General features: G+C 46.8%; 1 protein-coding gene across 3 annotated transcripts in view; it reads left to right on the top strand.

The window, feature by feature from the left end:
- BIN1 (bridging integrator 1) overlaps positions 1–19714 on the top strand; it is an 87318-nt gene that overhangs the window by 31927 nt on the left and 35677 nt on the right. For all 3 annotated transcript variants that reach the window (XM_084209620.1, XM_084209619.1, XM_084209621.1), the window contains exons 2-6: positions 5094–5174; positions 9681–9735; positions 10204–10298; positions 12120–12215; positions 15142–15249. In XM_084209620.1, the coding sequence (XP_084065746.1) occupies positions 5094–5174; positions 9681–9735; positions 10204–10298; positions 12120–12215; positions 15142–15249 (435 nt within the window). The remainder of the gene's footprint in view (positions 1–5093; positions 5175–9680; positions 9736–10203; positions 10299–12119; positions 12216–15141; positions 15250–19714) is intronic.

Raw genomic sequence — 19714 nt, 5'->3', positions numbered from 1 at the left:
GAAGTTCCCTGGCTGTGGGCTTAATGACTTCCCCTTCATCAGGGCTGGAGCACTCTAAATTCAGATGTTTCAGACGCAGATTTAGTTTTGTTTGAGATCCACAAAATAAATGCATTTATTTTATTGCCTTTCTGCTCATCACTTGCATTCCCTAAACTGGTATTTGGCCAGGGTGACCCATGTGCCATGCAAAGTAGATTTTTTCTAGGTTATTGGCTCACATAATGAGACTACTTGGGGTTTGTTGAGAATATTTGGGGTTTCAGGGTTTTTGTTGTGTCGTGGTATTGATATTTCAAAAGGGAGTGAGGGAAAGTGCTGACTGAGGACTGTGACTGCATTAAGCAGCTGGCATATATTTCTTTATTAGAAAGCATAAATGTGGTTGCAGTTACTTTTTTGAGCAAAGCAGAATTGCATTTTAGTTGGTCTGAAACTGCTGCTTGGTGCTGACAGTGTTTGTGCCTGCTGGGGATTGCTGTGCTCTATCAGAATTTGGTGGTCACAGAGCTGATGTCCAGATCTCCATTCCCTTTCCTCCCAGTGCTTGAAGCAGAGCACTGGAGACCCTGTGCTAATCAGCGTGGGGCTTGCCCTTCAGGAATGTTTGCACTTGTACAGACCTGGGGAAAAACTGCAGCCACATGAGCTGCTTTCTTTTGAGTTGTACAAAGTTGTGGTATTTAGGTAATGATCAGTCATTGTGTGAATCTAATGGTCTTTGGGGAGAACCTGCAACTTGGATAGCCCAAAGCAAATTTTCAAATTGGCCAGGAACAGCTGCTGCTTTTAAAGGCTATTTCGTGCCTTGACTTCTCTGACCCTCGCTAGCAAACGCCACATCTCTGGTGTAAGGGTTTTCATATTTCCCTTTCACTTTTTCTGTGTTATTTCTCAAAGTGTAGCAATTCTGAGTTTACTGCAGATGGTTCTGTCCACAACAGCAGATTACAAACACATGTGTGATATGAGAGGAATGTGATTATTTACTGATTTGTTAATAGCATCTCACCTTCTAGGTTCTTAAACTGCTTTTAAAACTTCAGTTGAAGTCTTGAGTTTCCTTGTTTTGTTGGCTGCTTTTATTCAAATGCAGGAAAAACTGATGCTCCATGGGTGGAATTTTGCTCTCTTTGGAGATTCTACAGTAGCTGGTCTGTGCCTGTTGGTCTTAGTGTATGCAGAGCATTTGCAGGTCTAGCTATAATTACTAGAAGAGGCCTGGTTTCTGAGAAACACTGGAAAAGATACCTGGTGCCCGAAGCCAAAAACACTGGCTGGGATGACAGCCCTATCCTGTCACAGTAACTCAATAAATCATAGTAAACCAATTTACTACTGCCATAGTAAATCAAGACTGAAAGCCACAGCTCTAGAGCCTCCTCTGAAATCCATTTCACAAGGTCCCTCCTTCACCCTGTCTTGCACCATCTTGACATGGTCCCTATCCTTATGCAGGGCCAGGACTCCTGAGGTCAAGGGCAGACCAAGGAGCCCAGCCACGGTTGCTGTTTAATCTCTTAAATGCCAGATCCATGCCCGCTTCTGCTGTGGTTTGTGCCAGACAGCAGCTGACACATCACACCCTCCCTGCTCCGCCCGAGATCTGGGAGCTGCGGTGAGTCCTGTCTCCTACCCTGGTAAATCTGCTCCATTAATAGCTATCAAAGAGCCTGAAGTTTCCATCCGAACTTTATCTGGCTTTGCAGTGAGCTGGGGGATTAAAACCCGTGGCGGGGAAGGGAGGGAGCGGCCGCGGCTCACCCGGAATAGCCTGACCTATGACGGCAGTGCCAGCCCGGGAGGGAGCTGTGCTGTGAGCTCACGGGTTATTAGCAGGGAGCACAGACACGTCTGCAGCCAGCAGCACGCCCAGGGCCAGCTGCTCCATCCCTGCCTGCTTCAGGGAGCCCAGGGGGATTGGTTAGTGTGGCTTGCCAGCACAGCTCTTTGATGGGGGAGCTGGGAGTAGGCTTGAGGGCCAGCATTGAGGCGCTGTCTTCCGTGCTGCTCAGATGACTTGGGGTTTGACCTCTGGGCTGTCCATGTGGGGCAGGTCTGGCTATGAAGGAGAGCATTATGAGGAGATAACCAGGACCACTGTCCTGCTGCAGCCCAGGGCGGTTGTCTCTGCTGCATCATAGCAGGTAAAAAAAGGGATCATTGTATGGCTGGGGCTTGCCCACAGGGCCAGCAGACATGGGGCACAAGCCTTCTTCTACCACATGGGGAGTAGTGTAGGAAGGGGTTGATTCACTTCTCCCAGGTTCTCTCTTGTGCCTGGTTTTGTTTTCCTTGCTTAATTTCTCTGCAGGCATCGCCAAGTCATCTGTTTCACCCATCCCTTGTCACCACTGTGGAATCACACAGGGTTTCTTCTTCCTTCCTCTCTCCTCATTCAGAGCCGCTCCTCACCTGAGCTTTCCTGTTACGGCAGGAGCTTCTTCCTTTGAGATAGGCTGGGAGTTAAAGCTCTTTGCAGTGCCCAGTGTTTTACAGGAACTGTGCAGGGCACCTCAGCACAGTGGAACAAGATTTTCCCAGCTGGTCAGATGATCCCAGATGAAGTGTGCATGTTCCCCAAGGGGCTGTAGAAGTGAAATTAACTCCTTGGATATGATGGAAGCAGGCATGTGGCGCCATAATGAATAGTCTGTGAGTGCTGCTCAGTGTTTTACACCAGGAAGCACTGAGGCTGTTCTAAGTCTTTGACCCTGGTGACATACTCCAGATTCCTCCCAGATAAATGCTCTCCTTCCCTCCCCTCCAGGCCTGAAAGCATCACATCTTTTGAATAGCCAGACAGATGCATTGCCCAGTGAAAATCTCCTTTGTATCTCCAGTAATTCTGTTGATCTGCACATTGAGGGAGGATGTAATTCTTCTTTGGAATTTAGAGCTTGCATACTTCCTTATCAGGGGTGGGTGCTGTTGGTGTGCCTGCTCTTTGGACACCTAGAAAGTCACCCAGCAGGAGGGAAACCCCTGCTCCATATGTCTGACAGCCTAGGGGAGTGCAGCTGAGCACTACCTGGAGGAGATATGACTTGATGAGAAAGATGAGGCCGTACTGAATCCTTCTGCTGGCATGGCAGGGGAAAGTGTAACCTCAGCAGCAGTGCTGCTGTGGGATGTGATCCCCTTTGCTGGAGTGGGTGGGTACAGGAGACACACTGTCTGGTGTACAGGTCTCTGCCAGTGCAAACAACATTGCCTCTTCTCTCTCCAGCAAGCTCTTGTGTGCCAAGGGTTTGTGAGGAAGAAGGGAATATTCTAGCTATGTCCTGCTGTGCAGACAGATTTACCAAGCACATTAGGCATTTGTGGCTGCAGTGTTTGCTGCTGGCATTTGAGTGGTAGAAAATTGTACTCAAAATTCTGGTGGTCCTTGATTCAGCTCTTGGTGACAAAGAGGGTACTCTTTGTGTCCTTTCCCCTCCTTTTGCTGGCACTGGAATGCCTCAGCAATTTCTGGAGGTGAAGAGAAGCTGTTGAACAGCGGGAGAATGAGAAACAGTGATTCCCTCCTAGACATTTAATCCCAGCTGAAATTCGGGGATTTAGGAGCTGGATGCTGAATGACTTCACTGGTTTGTCACATCTTCCACTACAGTTAGTTACTGTGGCCAGGGGTGAGATGGGAATATCCATTCGTGTATGGGGGAGAGAGAAACTGAGCTTAGCCAAATAGGCATAACAGGTGTTCTCCACATCGACAGTGTAAAACAGCCCTGAGAGTAGGCCAGTAGGTGCATGGCCAGTTGGACTAAATTATTATTTTGTAAGTCACTTCAACTTGAAAATACTCTCTTCTACATCCTGTTGCACAGTCCTTTTCAATTCCATTTTGGGGACTAATCATGAAAGACTGATCCCTGTCTTGCAGGGGAAAAATTTTCTCTGTGTTCTCTGAGAAGATCCTTGGGTAGCAAAGGTAGCTGGAGGAAACTGGTTTGGGTGACTGTCGTGGCTCTCTGGCAGTCCCTCAGAGTCTGGGAGCAGTTACTGATGGTCTGCATGAAGACCTGCTGTCAATAACAGGGACCTGCTTTTTTTGCCTTAATCTCCTTTTCCCCAAAAGGGGCTGAAAAACCTCCAGTGGCTGAGGGCTGGGTGGGCTTTTCTCTGGTTCCACTGTCCCTGTGAGATAAGGCTTTTTCTTGCCTTTTTTTTTGGCCTGGTTAGGTTTTAGTTTTGATTCAGAAAGATGATATAGTCAGCCTGAACCAATTACAGGGTGTATCCCAGTCTCCCTGCAGCTGGAGCTGCTTGGGGCACGGCACAGAGCTGCTGCCCTCCTCCAGAGGTTTGCCCAGACTTCTTGCCATGAGTGTACCTGCCAGCCCAGAACATGAAATGCTGTTTTGTTCTAAGCCTGGGAACAATCCACTTAGCTGCACGGAGAGGGAACTAAGAGAGAAGGGTGATAAGAGAAGTAGTCTGATAAGGAGTTTTTTACAGGCTGTGGGGGGCTGTGCTGTGCAGGGAGGTGGCTGCTGACACTCTCAGAAGTGACACTTGGACTGTGTCACACAGATTAGTGGTGTAAGGTCCCCAGTGGCTCTCAGCAGCCAGCTCTTGCCAAGCATGTGCATAGTGAGAAAAGGTGGAAAGAAGGTGGGACTTTATCTGCTCCAGCCACCCTCCCTCCCTCCCTGAGATCCCTGCTCTGTGTTTGAGGCCAATCCAGCGGTTCTGGGAGCAGAACCCCACCCTGTCTGGACTAGACACTGGTGTTAAATCAGGAAAAATGTAACTGCACAAGGCATATTAGGGATGTGGTTTGTGTCTTGCTGGTTCAGGAGATAACTGGATTGCTGTTGCCTTGTCTGCAAGAAACATTAGATCAGTGAAAGAGAAGCCTCAGTCCTGCTCGTCAGTACAGCAGAATGTAAGGGGTCCGAGTTCTTCCTGACTCATCTGTAAATCTGTTTTCAAACTATGGCTGTGTGGAAAAATATTCTGAAAATCTTGAGCACGAGAATGAGGGTGACTTTTTAACTTTGGTCTCAGGACCAAAAACGTGCAACATGTTTCTTTCTGTGCTTTTCTGTATCTGTGTTTGAAGTCTCCTTTCTCCTCTCTCTCTGCAGGTCCTTCAGAAGCTTGGTAAAGCAGATGAAACAAAAGATGAGCAGTTTGAACAGTGTGTGCAAAACTTCAACAAACAGCTGGTAAGATTATTGTCAAGATGTAATTGCACCCTGGGTTTCAGTATTAGCCTCCAGTCATCTGCTGCAATGTAATTAAAGGCCATTAAATTAAACAGTGACATCGGCCTGTTGAATGACCCATAACTCATAACTTCTTACTTGCAAGAAATGACATTGAGACTTCCAGGGTCTCTTTCATGGGATCAGTGAGAGAATCATAGAGCATGCTGAGGTGGAAGGGGCCCATCCCAGGATCTTAAGTCCAAGCCCTGACCCTGTGCAGGGCACCCCAAGAGTCACCCCATTGTCCAAATGTTCCTGATCTCTGTCTGGCTTGGTGCTGTGGCCACTTCCCTGAGGAGCCTGTCCCAGTGCCCAGCCTCTCTCAGGGTGAAAAACCTTTCCTTGATACCCAACCTAAATCTGCCCTGCCTCAGCTTCATCCTGCTTCCTCAGTCCTGTCGCTGGTCACGAGAGGGAAGAGGTCAGTAAAAATAATGCTTGTTCTAGACCCGATTTTAGAAAAAGAAATAGCTCAAGCAGAACACTTTCTTCAGTTAGCAGCTGCTTTGTAATGTAATTTTTGCTGCTCTGCTGGAAGCAGAGATGTAAGAGCAGCATTGTGTCCCTGAATGAGGGATAGGTTGGGAAACAGATTAGAAATAAATAAAATGGAACAAGGCAGTTTCAGCTTCCTAAGCACAGTGTAGGGCAGGATACACAAAGAAAGCAAATGGTGAAAAGGGAACATCCTTCCATGGCTAGGACCTAAATCTGACTTCCTCCCCATCCTTGCACAATCTCTGTCAGGCCTGAGTCATTATTCTTCTGAGTGTCTGCCTCATCCCCAATATTTTAGGGCACAGAAATATTTTAACAGTGTAGCAATTTTCCCCCACCCTCCTACTTCCACAGCAGGAGTTTTCAATCTTCAGCTGGGTGTGTTTTGTTTTATTTTTTATCTAGAGCCTTCTGCCTCCCAGAAGGCAAAACACCAGTTACTTGTGGATTTTGCTGGTGCTTGTTGGTAGGGGAAGCATTGCTTCTGTTTTGTGGTGGGAAATGTGTGCCACAGCATAGCTCAGGTGGTGCTGCAGAAATGTTACTCTGTTGTGGCTGGACACATTTAGGACCTTTTTCTAGAGCTGTTAGTGGCAGCTGCATCACGTCTGTTGAGACTCAGCAGATGTGGTTGTGTCACAAAACCAGCTGAGCAGGGATTTGCCACAGCTGAATGCAATGAAAATCCTTCAGTCTGGCTTTGACTTACGTGTAACCAGAGCTGATTGCAGATTCCTGGACACTAATGCTCCTTCCCTTGGCAGCAATAGCAGCTATTGCTCCAGAAGTTCATGCAGCATGTCTGTAGCATGTCCAGCAGTGATTCTCTTTTGTAGACAGCAGAATACAGTTTAACTGCTTTCTGACAACATGACATTACCAGATGTGACTTTTTTGGTATAATTTTTAAGCAATCAAGAAATAACCTTCATAAATGAGAAATACAAAACCCCTCAGATCTACATTTCTAGATGAGACTCTCTGGGATGGCTTTTTCAGTTTCCAAAGCTATGAGTTCCAGTGGTGCAGTGAGGAGCCTGTTAAAGAAGCACTGCCTTTTGTATCCCTTACATCTGAATTCTTTCTCCTGTTTTGTGGAGCAGACCATGAACTAAATTCCCCAAATAATCAATCAAAGAAGCTGGAGGCTGCTCTGCATTTGCTGCTTGGGGCCTTCTGGCTTTGCTTAGGCCTTCAGTTCCCTTGTTACTAAAATAAATGTAGACAAAGCCTGTTTTACAGGGCAAACCATGAGTGTGAGTTAGCTGGATTCTTAGGATATCCAGAGCTGAGGGCTAGGGGAATTAAAAAATCAGCTTTATATACATGTATACACACTTTATATTGTTATATGTATAAGGTGTGTGTAGTATAGTTATCCTTGAGATTTCTGTGACCTTTCATTACAAACTCTGCTCCAGTGGGGAATGGAGGTCTGGAGGAAAGCTGACCTTTTGCTGCAGGCTGGTGGCAGAACAGCACTGCTCTCTTGTGGAACTGGCTAGGGTGTGAGCAGTGATCTTGTTCCTGGCTGATTCGAGGCTCCTCTGACTCTAAGGACTGTGTTGGACCACTTTGACACATGTTTCTGTGTGTGGCCTGTTGAGGAATGGAGTGCAGGTCTAACAGATCAATCATTTTCAACCAAGGGGTTTGTGGTTCTCTCAGGTAGTGGTTGAGTGTACATAAGGGAGGGCATTGCACTTCCTAACTCTCTGTCCATCAGGTTCAAATAAGAGCACCTCTCTGAGGTCCCTGGGTGGAATGAACTTTTTGGCTCAGATGGATTTGCTTTCTGGCAAAAGAGCTGGACACAGCCATGCAGGTGCAGGGCTTGCCTGTGTCTCCTGAAGGCTTGACAAGCAGCAGAACTGCTCCTCATTACTCCCTCATGGAGATTCTTTGGCTATTAACCTTCCCAAATGGCCATTTGAAGGTTCCCTCCTCCTTCCCCCTACCAGTGTCACTTGTGTTCAGCAACTGGCACAAGGATCTGTCCCAGATACTGTCCTTGCTGACCTGGGAGCAAGAGTCCTCCTGTAAAGGTGCAACTCAGCCCCTTCCTGAGGTGTGCCAGGCTTTGGCTTCTCTTGCCCTGTGCTGAAGTACTCACTGGAGGGACAGTGTGATGCTGGTGGCAGCTCTCAGAGCTGGCACTGTGTCTTTCTGCCTGGCAGAGCTGCTGGGTTTTGATACCCTTCATGAGCTCCCTCTTGTGTGGAAGTTCTGGGCTGGTTTACAGCTTTTCATACTGAGCACAGGAGAGGGAAGCACAGCCTGCACGCACCTCTGCCTGCCCCACGTGTGCTGGGCACAGCCCCTGCTGCAGGGCTTTTTGCTGTCACAGAGTGGGTTCCCATTGCACTCAGTAGCTCAGAGGGAGGGTTTCTTCCCTGACAAGAACCCTTCCTGCCCAGCAATTTCCATTTCAGCCCTATGTGGCAAAACAAGCTTAACAGCCTCCCTGTGGGACCCCGGGGTGGAGCTTCCCACCAGTTTTTCATGCTCTGTCCTGACAGTTCTAAGGTTTTACCCAGTGGGGGCTTACCTGGAACTGTTGTTTCAGTGTTTCCCCTCCCTGTAATTACACAGTCTGCTCTTCCAGCCCTACATGAATAAATCTGGAACAGGACATTACCTCCTGCTCCCTCAGATGTCAAATGTGCACTGAGTGCCCAGCTGAGTTTTAAACATCAGCAAGAGGTGACTGAGAGCACTCCAGCTGCAGGATGCAGCACCACTGGTGAGGATGCCTAGAGAGCACAGCAGGCTGGTTCTGCATCGCTGAAATTGCATGCTCCAGTTTGAGTTGTAGGTTTTTCAGGTGATCTGTCTAAAAATATTGACTGGACATTTAATTGTGGTGCTGGTTTTCTGCTCAGAGGATACTTTTGTCTCCGTGGCTTTGGAACTGGGTGTTGAGACTTGAAGAGTTCTGAGTTTGGCTTGTGTCACCTGCTTCTGTGGCAGGATTAGGGCAAGCATGGACACAATTTTAGAAGTGGCTTCTGATTTTAGATGCTACAGTTTTGAATTTTACTGCTCCAGACAATGCAGTGCTCAAGTGTGCAGTAGGCACGTTCTACAGAGGTCTTTCCCTGCTGATAATTTTTGATAGCCTCTGAATTGTGAGTTGAAATTTAGTTATTCTTAAAAATGATACAGCTGCACGGTGATAATGCATCCATTGGTGGGACTTTGCATATCCTTTGCAAAAACAAGAATGCAGAAAAGAGAACCACTTCACCTCACAGCCTGCTGTCATTTTCTTCCTTCCCAGTTTGTGCCCATTGAGGGGGCACCCCAGCACAATGAATTTTGACAGCTGAAGCCAACTCCAGAGACAAGGAGCTCGCAGGACATCTTTAACAGCTGCCTCAGAGTACTGACTTCAAAAGCAGATGTTTCCCATCAGCTCTCCCACCACTCAGGCACCTCTTGTCTCAACTGAGCTCATGCTGAGATCCTTTGTGCTCCCAGTGCAGCTGTGCTCTCTAAGCAGAGGCTAAATCTGCCCAGCTGTTGAAGTGGCAGTGATAGCATAGCTTTGTGAGAAATCCATCTGCTTCCAGCAGCATGGCCCAAATTGTTTTTCATGCCTCGAAAGTTCTGGATGAGTTCACATTTGTTCTTTTCCTACTGCCATCAGCAAAGGAAATGAGGGATTGGAAAAATCTGGCCAGTTTTACAAACAAAGTCTTCTGGTCTGGGGAAGCATTGGGAACTGACCCAAAGAGAGCACAAAAGGAGAGGAGTTATGATTACATTTGCTGCAAAAGTCCTACAAGTTCCTAGAACACAGAGCAAAAAAATACAAAAAATGTGATAGCTTGAAGTTTCATGTGATCATAGGACTGGTGTGTAGCCTGTCTGCAAGACCAGTTTTCTGTAGTTAGAAATGCTTGAGTGCTTCCTACAGGCTCTCCTTAGCTGAGAGAATAACTGATGGTCTCCTTCCCTTGGCAGTCCGAAGGCACGAGGCTGCAGAAGGACCTCAGAACTTACTTGGCTTCTGTCAAAGGTAAGCTCTGCTGTTGTTGTGTGTTGAATATTCCAATGGTCTGCACCAGCAGAGGTTTGTTCCCTTCCAGGGCTTACCTCCCAGTGAGGTTTCTGCAGCCTTCCCCTCCCTGGTCTTTCCCCAGGCATGAATTGCAGCTTTGTCAGGGGGGGAATCTTTCAGAATCCTTTGGGACCAGCTGGGAATGGAATGGCTTTGATGCCAAACACGTGGCGGTGTCTTAGCAGATGGACCTTCACCTGTCCTTCTAGGGGAGGATGAACACCAAGGGCTTGATGCAACTGCGCCCTTGGTTCCTTTCTCCCTCTGGTTACTCCATCTCTGGGTCATCAAGGGTCAGACATTTAGTGAGGAAGAGCTCAGCATCTGTTGTGATGCTCCTGTGCCTCTGTTCCTCAGGGTAAGGGTTGAACTGTGAGGAACACATTATTTTCTTCTTTGTCTGAACAGTTCCCTCTTCTTTCCTAGCTATGCACGAGGCCTCCAAGAAGCTGACAGAGTGTTTGCAGGAAGTTTATGAGCCAGATTGGCCTGGGAGAGATGACACAAATAAAATAGCAGAGGTAAGACTTTGTCCAGGACGTGGGGATGTCCAGACTCACTCTGTCAGCAGAGATGAGCTTTGGAAGATGAGCTTTGGAAGCTCTGTCTGTGCACCACATTTCTTCAGGCATAACACTTTGCAGAAGAATTGGAGACAAACTCAGCACTGTGAAGAAAGGAAGGCCTGAAGGATGTGCCCTGTATTTTTGTAGGAGATTGTTGCCAAATGCTTGTACATTACACAGAACTGTACACTTATACCCAGGGGCTGTTTGTTTCCCTTGAGTGGCTAAATGGGGACAGAGCATTCCAACAGAGGCTCAGGAGGGCCAGCTGGGTGTGCTGCTTCTGTTCTGTGTAAGAGAAAGGGGCAGATAAAACTTTGGCTAAAGCAGTCAGAGCATCCAGTTGTGTAGCTGCCACAGCCCCTCATGGCAGCACCACCAGCTGCCTTGTCCCAGTTGCTCCTTTGTTTGGCCGAGCCATGTGTCACCCCACATGCTGGCATTGTCATTCCTGGGTGAGGTGATACCTGTGCAGCCTGCCCAGGTGTTTTCTGTGGAGCTGAGGCACAGCCTGTCATGTGGCAGAGTGGATCCCCCTGGCTGTGCCTGGGCTGGTCCAGCTGGAGGCAGCACGCTCTGCTCTCAGCTGTTCTGCTGAGCAGCTGCTGTGGTAGCTCATCTCTCTGGATTCATTTGCCATGAGGCTGCAGCACTGGGGTTACCTGCAGCTGTCTGTGCCAGTGGAGAAGTAGTGAAGGAGTAGACAGGAGAGTAGGAGGAGGATTCTTTCCTTCTCCTTCTTTCCCCTGCAGAAAATCTCACCTGAAATAACTTCTGTATCTTGTCCAAGAAATAATTACTTCAAAGCAGATAATTCAAACAAATTCTGAATGTTTCCAGGTCATTTTTTTCATTAACATGGAAACTTTGCATTAGTAAATGTTGTTGCAGTAAATAAAGGAGTTGTATTTCAGCTGGTTTGACTTCACAGTCTCTGTTAGCCTTGTTTTTTCTTGAGCCACTATGGTGCTTCCTGAGAGACTGACCCTTCAGAAAATTTGAGCCAGAGACATCAAAGGGGACATGAATCCTGAGAGCTAACTGTAGCTACCCTTTGGGTCTGCAAGAATATTTCCATCTTTCCACCTTCCCCTGTAAGTTCTTGTTTATATTCTGCTTGTGAAAAGACAGGTGAGAGAGAAGAGTTTTTCCTGCCAAATAAAAAGCACGAAGTGGGAATTTTTCCTGAATGTTTTAGCTAAAACCCTTTGTTCAAGTGGAAAACAGGAGAGAGGAGTAATTTTCCCCTAATGCAAGGTGTTGATAGAAAGTTGCTGTGCCTGAGCTAAGGTCAAGGATAAAGTGGGCACAGCTCATGGTGCATGCCTTGTCCTCCGCTGGGCTGTGGAGGCAGATGGTGTGGGGCTGAAGACTGCCAGTGTAGCTTTCTGTTGTTCATGATTCTCCAGGAAGCTGTATTGTGATGAATAACAGAAAATGGTGCCTTGTGGTGTCAGGTGTCCCTTTTTTGTAGCTGCTGGGAGAAGGAGGCAAAAGCAGCCTGACAATCACCTTGCATTGTACAGACCTGAGTTTAACATTGCAGGGAAAACACAGGGCTTCAAAGGCATTTTGTCCTTGGAGAGGCCACCAGAATTAGCAGCATCAGGCTTTCTCATCTCTGCCAAGATCTCTGTTATCATTAGTTTCCCAAAGAACTTACTGTTTCTTAAGAGCTCTGAATGCCCAAGACTGTTGGCTGTAGCACTCACAGGGAAAACCAGAAACGTGGAGTCCTGTGTTCTTAATAGTTAACTCATTACTTTTGTTTTTCAGAACAATGATCTCCTGTGGACAGATTTCCATCAGAAGCTGGTGGATCAAGCACTTCTGACCATGGATACATACCTTGGCCAATTTCCAGATATTAAAGTAAGATTCTCTTGGAACTATTTGATCTAGAGACTCACAGCAAATAACAGCTCTGAAGATCAGTTTCTTTTATCTGCTTTAGGACAATATGTGCTGTGCTTGTCCAAGGTCTTCTTTAAAAGCTTCTAAGATCTCTGCAGCTCTGGGTTAATTGAAAATGTCTTGTTCTAATTTTGGGCTTGAAGCAAGACTGAAGAATTCAGGGGAAAGATGCTGAAGAGAAAATATAAGTGTGAAACAGGAGGATCCATGAAATTCCCTATTGCATCAGAGTGCAGGGATCAGTGTCAGCAATAGCTCAGAAGGTCTCAATCTCTTTTTGGTCCTTTTGTGTTATAACTTCCTTCTAAGTAGAAAACATTGAGGAACTGACTTTATGAGTAGAGGCTGGTGTGGAAGGCAGATTTCTGTGAGTCCCTGAAGTCCTGCTGTGTGTGTACCCAGCTTTTTTCAGGGAAGGGAGAGTGCTGGATCAGTGTCTTTTTGGGACAGATTGTGTCCAGGGACCAGGTTTGAATGCTGGCCTGTGACCTTCCTTTGCCCCACAGCTATCTCCTCTCTATTCATGTTGAGGCTGTGCAGGAAATGTCTTCACCATATGGAAGCACCAGTAATGATATCACCATATGGGAAGTATCAGCCTGGCTCCTTCCCAGTGAAAGCAGCCCTTTCCCCCTAACATGTCTCTTAAAACCTTTGTCAATATTTATGGCTTCAGAAGGATTGTGCTGTGTCACATGGGGGCAGGTCACAGGCTTGGAGAATGAGCCCTGAACAGCAGTGTCCTTGTCTCCTGGGACTCCCTGGTTTTGCTTCATTTTTCCAGCCTCTTCTGCCCCTGGAAGTCTGGAGAGGGGAAGGGCTGTGGCTTTCCACCCCCTGGAGGCTGTGGGGCTGATCTCTCTGGGGTGTGATGCTGTGTACCCCAGTCAGAAGTGCACCCTGTGCTGCTTCCTCAGCAGGGTGCCTTACTTTGGGCTTGCTGTAGACTCAGACTTTGCCACTGCTTTGGTGCAAATCACATTTTATCAGTTGTTGAACGTTGCTGTGTCTGTACAGAAGTATAGCTGGGCCTCACATAGAGAATTAGAGTTCTTGAGATTTGCAGGCAAAAAAAAAAAAGTTCCAGTCTCACATCATTTACAGAATATTTGAGTTGGTTTTTGTTGTTGTGGTATTAGTTTTCTGGTTTTTGTTTTCCACAAAATGGAATTTTCTGCTTTTCCTGGAATTCTGGCATTACTTTGGTAAAATAAACTGATTAATGGAGAGGAGATGATTATAATTTTGTTGTGAAAAGGCCTGTTTTTGTTAATAGACTAGTAATAGACTAATGTGTGATGAGTTAGATCATACATGTGTTATTTTTTTGTTACTTTCTAACATGTTCTCAATCCAATTTAATTGAAGAGCTGTTAAAATTCCCTTGGATTTTTTGGGCTTGAAAAGGGATGCACAGTAGGAATGTGAAAACAGAGCATGCCTTTAGTAAGGAATTTTTGTGTGTTAAAGAAAATAATTTATCCAATGTTGGATCTTCACCCCTGAACAAGGCCTCTCATTTTCTCTAACTTCAAAAATGGGAATGCAAAAAGTACTTTAAACTTTCTTAGCATTCAGAGGAGAGTTTGGGTGTGCATGTGGCTGAGATCCTGCAGCTCTGCTGTGACTCACCCAGAGCTGCAGCAGCGTTTGCTGGAGGAGCAGAGCAGCGTGTGTGGGAGGTGTGTGAGTAGCTCTGGCACGGAGCAGCCCTGAGCACGGCTCTGCAGTGTATCTGCAGGAGCCTGGGGAGAGGAAACCACAGCTCCTGCCAAGGCAGGAGAGAGGGGGATTCTGCTTTTGCAAGTAAATCCCAGTGCTGATTCCTTGTTCTGCACTATGTCCCTGGGTTTTGTGGTTATTAGAAATGCTCCTGGCTCTTTGCCATGCCTTTTCACTCTGTTACCCAGCCTGGCTCTGTGCTGCTGGTTACTCGTGCTGGTCCAGGCTCTCTGATCTAGGGGGAAGAGTTATGGTAAGGCTGGGGAGGTGTGTGCTCCAACCCAGATAGTCTGGGGTGTTTGCAGACAGCGTGGGAGGCAGGGGGCTGGGGGATGCATAGTTCCTAAACCAGGGAAACCCAGTGGGGCAGAGCCTCGATAAAGTGAAACTCTGCTGAGAGGGAGAGCCTTAGCTCCTCAGTTCTACTCAGGATCAGGCCACAGGCCTGACTGTCTGTCCTGGGTTCTCAGCCATGGGTTTGTCAGGACTCCATTCCCGAATCTAAGTCTGGTACACAGTCAGCTCCCTCCTTGTATTTGTTTTGGCTTCAGCGTTGTGTGTTGGTGACCCAGTGCTGCAGGTTTTCCCTTGCACTTCCCTTGCTTCAATGCTGGTGACAGCAGACCTCTGCCTTTGGCAGTCACTACTGTCTGCAGCTTCTGTCACAGGGTCCAGAAGGCAGTCCATGGCATATCCTGAGCATGTGGACAAGTGCTTTTGCTGTGCTGGCAGCAGAAATCCCTTCTTTTGTTGAACTTAATCTCTCAGGCTTCCACACAAACTAGTGAGCTGGTTAGAGGCTGGCTGCAGCCCTCAGGAAGCCCTGAAAATAATGAAGGATGTAGGATGCAGGCACACGGTGGGGCTTAGGAAGCAGTGGAGCTAAGGTTCTGAGAACACACGTGTCCCCCAGAGGTGGGGCCTGTTGGCTGGATCCCTTCACCTTCCCTTGATGGCTCCTCTCTCCTCCTGAGGTGCTCCCTCTGCTTGCTGCTTGCCACAGGTGGTTCCAGGGCCTCCTCCTGTGCGGGGGATCCAGGGAGAGTCCTTGCATGGGCAGAGTGTGGGGTGTTCTGGAAGTTGGGAGGGGTTTTTTCCTGGGAGATTTTGCAGTTTTGACGGCTGGGGAAGATTGGTGTGATTCTTTTCTCCATCTTTCTAGTCTCGTATCGCAAAGCGAGGAAGGAAGCTTGTGGATTATGACAGTGCCAGACACCACTTTGAAGCCCTGCAAACTGCAAAGAAGAAGGATGAAACCAAAATTGCAAAGGTAAAGGAATCAGGAGAACATGCAGCCTTCCTTTCTTTTTGGGAGCCCTGCATTTGCCAACGGAGCTGCTTTCAAGTTCACCTGTGCCTCTTCGTTGTGTTTTCGTAGAATTCATTCATTTTGGAAAGGACCTTTAAGATCACTGAGGTGTTGTGAACTGGTGAGCTTTTGCTAGGTATTTCCTTCTCATTCGTTTAGTTTTCCTGGGAGGCAGGATGGCCTCTGCTGGGCTGGTTCAGACTCACCATCATCAGTCTGCGTGTCTTGGTGGCCAAATGCTTGGGCATGGGTTTCATCACATGCACAGGACCAGTAACCTCTGGCAGAGAAGCCTGTGTGCCCCTTGGGGAAGCAAAATCTTGCAGTGCTCCAGAAAAATGTTACGCTTTGTCTGCTTCTTGGGATTTTCTCCCCATCCTAGAGCAATGGTAAGAGTGTTTCAGTGTTACTTGAAGTTGATTGTGTTTGTGAAGCCCTCTGATATCCTAGGAGAGACCCTTAGGATTGTGAATTACATCGATGGAAATGCAGTCTATGCACACTTGACGAACGCATTCTATTGTCTGTTGGTCACAATTACTGGATATAAATATGGCTGAAAGCAGAAAAATAAGAGGTTTTTTTCTTGTCAGGTTCCTTTCCCACCTGTGAATAGCTTGAACCAGGGCTTGCCCAATAGTCAAGTGAAGGATTTTATTTTTTATGAGTTTTATTTTAGTTAAAAATAAAGTTTACATTTTTTTAAGGTAGCCGAAAAAAGGTAATAGTGCTAATTTTGTTCTAGAGTAGGTGCATGGATTGAATACTGTCCCTAAAATGAGCTATGAATTCCTCTTGTACCCTAAGTGAATTTGAATCCATGTGCTTCCCTTCACAGGACACTTGTTGACAGAACAGAATAGTCCAGGGCTGGGGAAACATCTTTTATTCTCTTCAGTGTGGGTCATGGTAAATTGTGACTCTTCAGGGTAGAAGCAGTACAGGCAAGAAAGACCCTGGATCTGTATGTTTTAACCAGGCTGACAAGAGTTGTCATCTTTTGCTTAGGGTTATTTCTGGTAGGGGGGAATATGAGCTAGGAAGAGATGTTGGTGTTTTTCCTGCACAGAAGAAATTAAGATGCATCCCTACCCTGAGTGAAAGATGTGTGTTTAGTGGCCACAGTATTTTTGTGGTTAAGCTGCAAGTCATCAGTATCTACAGTGCACTGCATGCACTGTGATTAACCCTGGCAGACAAAAGGGGAGAGAGATTGATGGCCCAAGTGTCACTGCATCACTTGTGTGGCAAAGCAAGTCTTGATTCTGTATGCAAGGCATGAGGCCCAGCTGGTTGTGCCTTCAGTTCAAAGCAGTAATTCATTGTGTTTGGGGCAGGAGCAGAATTTCCCTGGGGCATGTTATTTTATTGGTGCATGCCAGTGGGATCTTTGCTGCAGTGTAAGATAAAGCCAAATGGTTTTGTAGGAATTGATCTACTCAGGTTGGTACCTGGTGCTCTGCAGCACAGGTTGGCTGCCTTGATCACTGCTGCACTCACTGTTCAGCTAAGGTGATACAACAGGTGTGGAAAAAAGTGCAGTTGGAAGAGTGAAATATTGAGAGTTAGGAGTTGGTGCTCTATTCATGAGCCTGTGCAAGGGTCTCTCAGAACCTGATCAAACTCTTCTCATTAGCCAAAGCGTACACTGGATCAGATTTTTCCACCCTCTGGAATTTGGGCCATAAACTCCTGCACAGGACAGTAGGTGACACACTGCACTGTCCTGGTCCTGCAAAGACAGGAGCAGAAGTCCCAGGGAGGGTGTGTGTGTATGGCCTTCCCAAGGGGACAGCTCTCCCTGCCTAGCCTGCCATCTGGCATTTGCAGTGCCGCAGCTCTGCAGGGCTGTGAGCAGCAGCCAGGGCTCAGCAGGCGCTCAGCTGCTGGAGGCAGTTCACCTCTCTGTTTCTGTGCCTGGAGTTGTGCTCCTGTGACCTTTGAGGTAGGGTTGTTCCAGTGTAAGGTACCTTGGAATGTGATGACAGACCCCTAGGAGAGAGAAATCATGTTTCTGACGCAGGATACAAGTGGGATTAAAGTTTCGTGGTATAGTAACAGAAACAGCAGTGTAAATACTTTTTGGCACTACATGGTCTCTTTTATTCTTCTCTAATATATGGATGTTCTTTTCCCACCCAGGACCCCTGCCACTTACTGCTAAACTTACATCCTGCTGTTGAAATAAATCACTCTGGACTTTCAGCTGTTGCATGCAAATAATTATGATGGTTAATTAATCCTGACCTCTCTTTAAGGAGCTCCAACTTCACAGCCATGCCTTGGATTAGGGTTGTCTGCGTGCTAGGTCACTAACAACTGTATCTGTTGCTCTTACAGCTGCCTGGCTGGTCTGCAGTATCCAGCCCACATGGGAACATTAATTACTGCTAAACTTGGCATGCTTCAAAGGATTCATAACTGATCAGTCCTGGGATGTTTGTTTTTTTTTCTCTCGCCTTGGTGATACTGGTTTGGCCCAGCCTCTAAATACACTCTGTTGTGATTTTAATTTTTTTTATCCTAAAAGATATATGTTTGTGTCTCTCTTGTTCTCTGTTTATTTGTTTTTCTTTTTTTTCCCCACTCAAACATGCTCCCTCCCCCAGCCTGTTTCGCTGCTTGAGAAAGCTGCGCCTCAGTGGTGTCAAGGGAAGCTACAAGCTCACCTCGTTGCACAAACTAATCTGCTCCGAAATCAGGTGACTGCTGATCTACCTGGCTCTAACCCTGCATGTGCTATTTTGGGCTCTGGACTGTACCCTGCAAGTAATCTCTAGGCAACGTTCACTCTAGTCCTCTCTGATCAGTGTGTCCTTGACGCTCCTTAGCCACAGTGGGCTGACCAGTGAATGAATCTGTGCCTGCCCCACTGATTTCTAGTCAGGTGTGTTAATACTGGACTTTTGAAGTGTGGGTGAAGAAAGGCTGTGGAATAACTGTGAGGCAGAGGGTGATGTAGTACACAGCTCCTCCAATTACTGCTTCCATTTTGCTTTAAGAGAAGCAGTCACTTTTTGTTGTTGCTGTTTCAAAAAAAGAAAAAAAGGAAACGCTGAAAAATTGGCCTATGGATTCGTGTCATTGAGTAAAGCCACAAAAAATAACATTGTGATTTCTGTGGCTGCTGAGTTAGCTTGCAACATTCTCCTGAGATATTCCCAAGTGAGCACTGTCCTGGCTGTTGTGGTTTAAAAGAGCCATTTTTAGATACAATTTCGATCTGCACAGGAGAAGAGATGGGCCCAGGTCAGTCAGTTTGTACCCTGTGTGACATATTTGAACAGGCTGAGATCAAGGTGGTGTCATCTGGCAGAACTTGGGTTATAGCATCTTGGGAGACATGACCAGCTCAGAGGAACTACAGGGAATAAAAATTTCAATCTTACTTGCATGGAAGTGTGACTTTCTGATGAAATCTCGATCAGTGTTTTGGTTGGGACACCTTAAGGGATAAGAGGGAGTTGTCAGAAGACAGTGAGAAGAAAAAGCTTTCAGTGAGCAAGGGGTAATAAATCCTTACGCAGACTGGGAAGAGCACCAGTTACCTGCTCACAAATTCCTGGTGAGCTCATCTGTTCTCATTCAAATGCTCCTGTGTTTTCACATTCCTTGTCCACAGAATGAATTGCAGTTCAGAAACGCCTCTTATCTTATTGAGCCCCTGGGTTTTTCACAGTCACTTTATGACTTTGGATCAGGGAAAAGACTCCATTTCCCAAGCTTTACTGATGTGGTAAAGAACAGCTGTTAGCAGCCCTGCTTCAGATGCAGAGCAAAGGGAGGAAATATGTATTCATCCTAGATTGAAGGAGAAACACACATGGCAGCCTCCTGGGGGCTTTTCCTGTGCCTCTGCTGGCCCAGCTGGGAGCTACCTGCACAGTTGTGGTTCCTGACTGGTCTGTCTGACTGGTGGTTTTGACTGGAGGACTGGAAAACAGGTATGGGAAGTTCCTCAAGTCACAAATAAATAAATAAATAAAATCTATCAGCTCTTGGGGGCATTTTTCCTCTTCTCAGGCTTGGCTGTGGTGGCTGCTACAATAGCAGCACGCACAGACTGCCCAGAGAAGCAGTACCTGTGAGTGCCCCCTCATCCATTCCCATGGATCTTAGGCTGGATACCAGGAGTCACTCCATAATTTCACTGTTCTGGGTCACTTTGCCCTACAGCGTGTGTGAGGGGCTGTGTAATCTTTCCACCCACTGTGCTGTGGGGGAGTTAATTTCCCAGTACATGGCCTTAATATACTCAGTGACCACAGATATTTTCAAGACACTCCCTTTTATTCCTCTGCTAAGTAATGCTATTTTCAACCCTAATTTTTTGTTTTTATTTGTGTATTTGTTTTTTTTTTCTTTGCTTTTTTCTTTATTTTACTTTTGGTTGGAGACTAACCAAAAAAAAAAAAAAACCTTAACA

Source organism: Fringilla coelebs, assembly GCF_963513975.1.
Source record: "Fringilla coelebs genome assembly, chromosome: 7".
In the NCBI taxonomy this organism is placed as follows: domain Eukaryota; kingdom Metazoa; phylum Chordata; class Aves; order Passeriformes; family Fringillidae; genus Fringilla; species Fringilla coelebs.
This window is presented reverse-complemented; position numbering and strand designations above follow the sequence as displayed.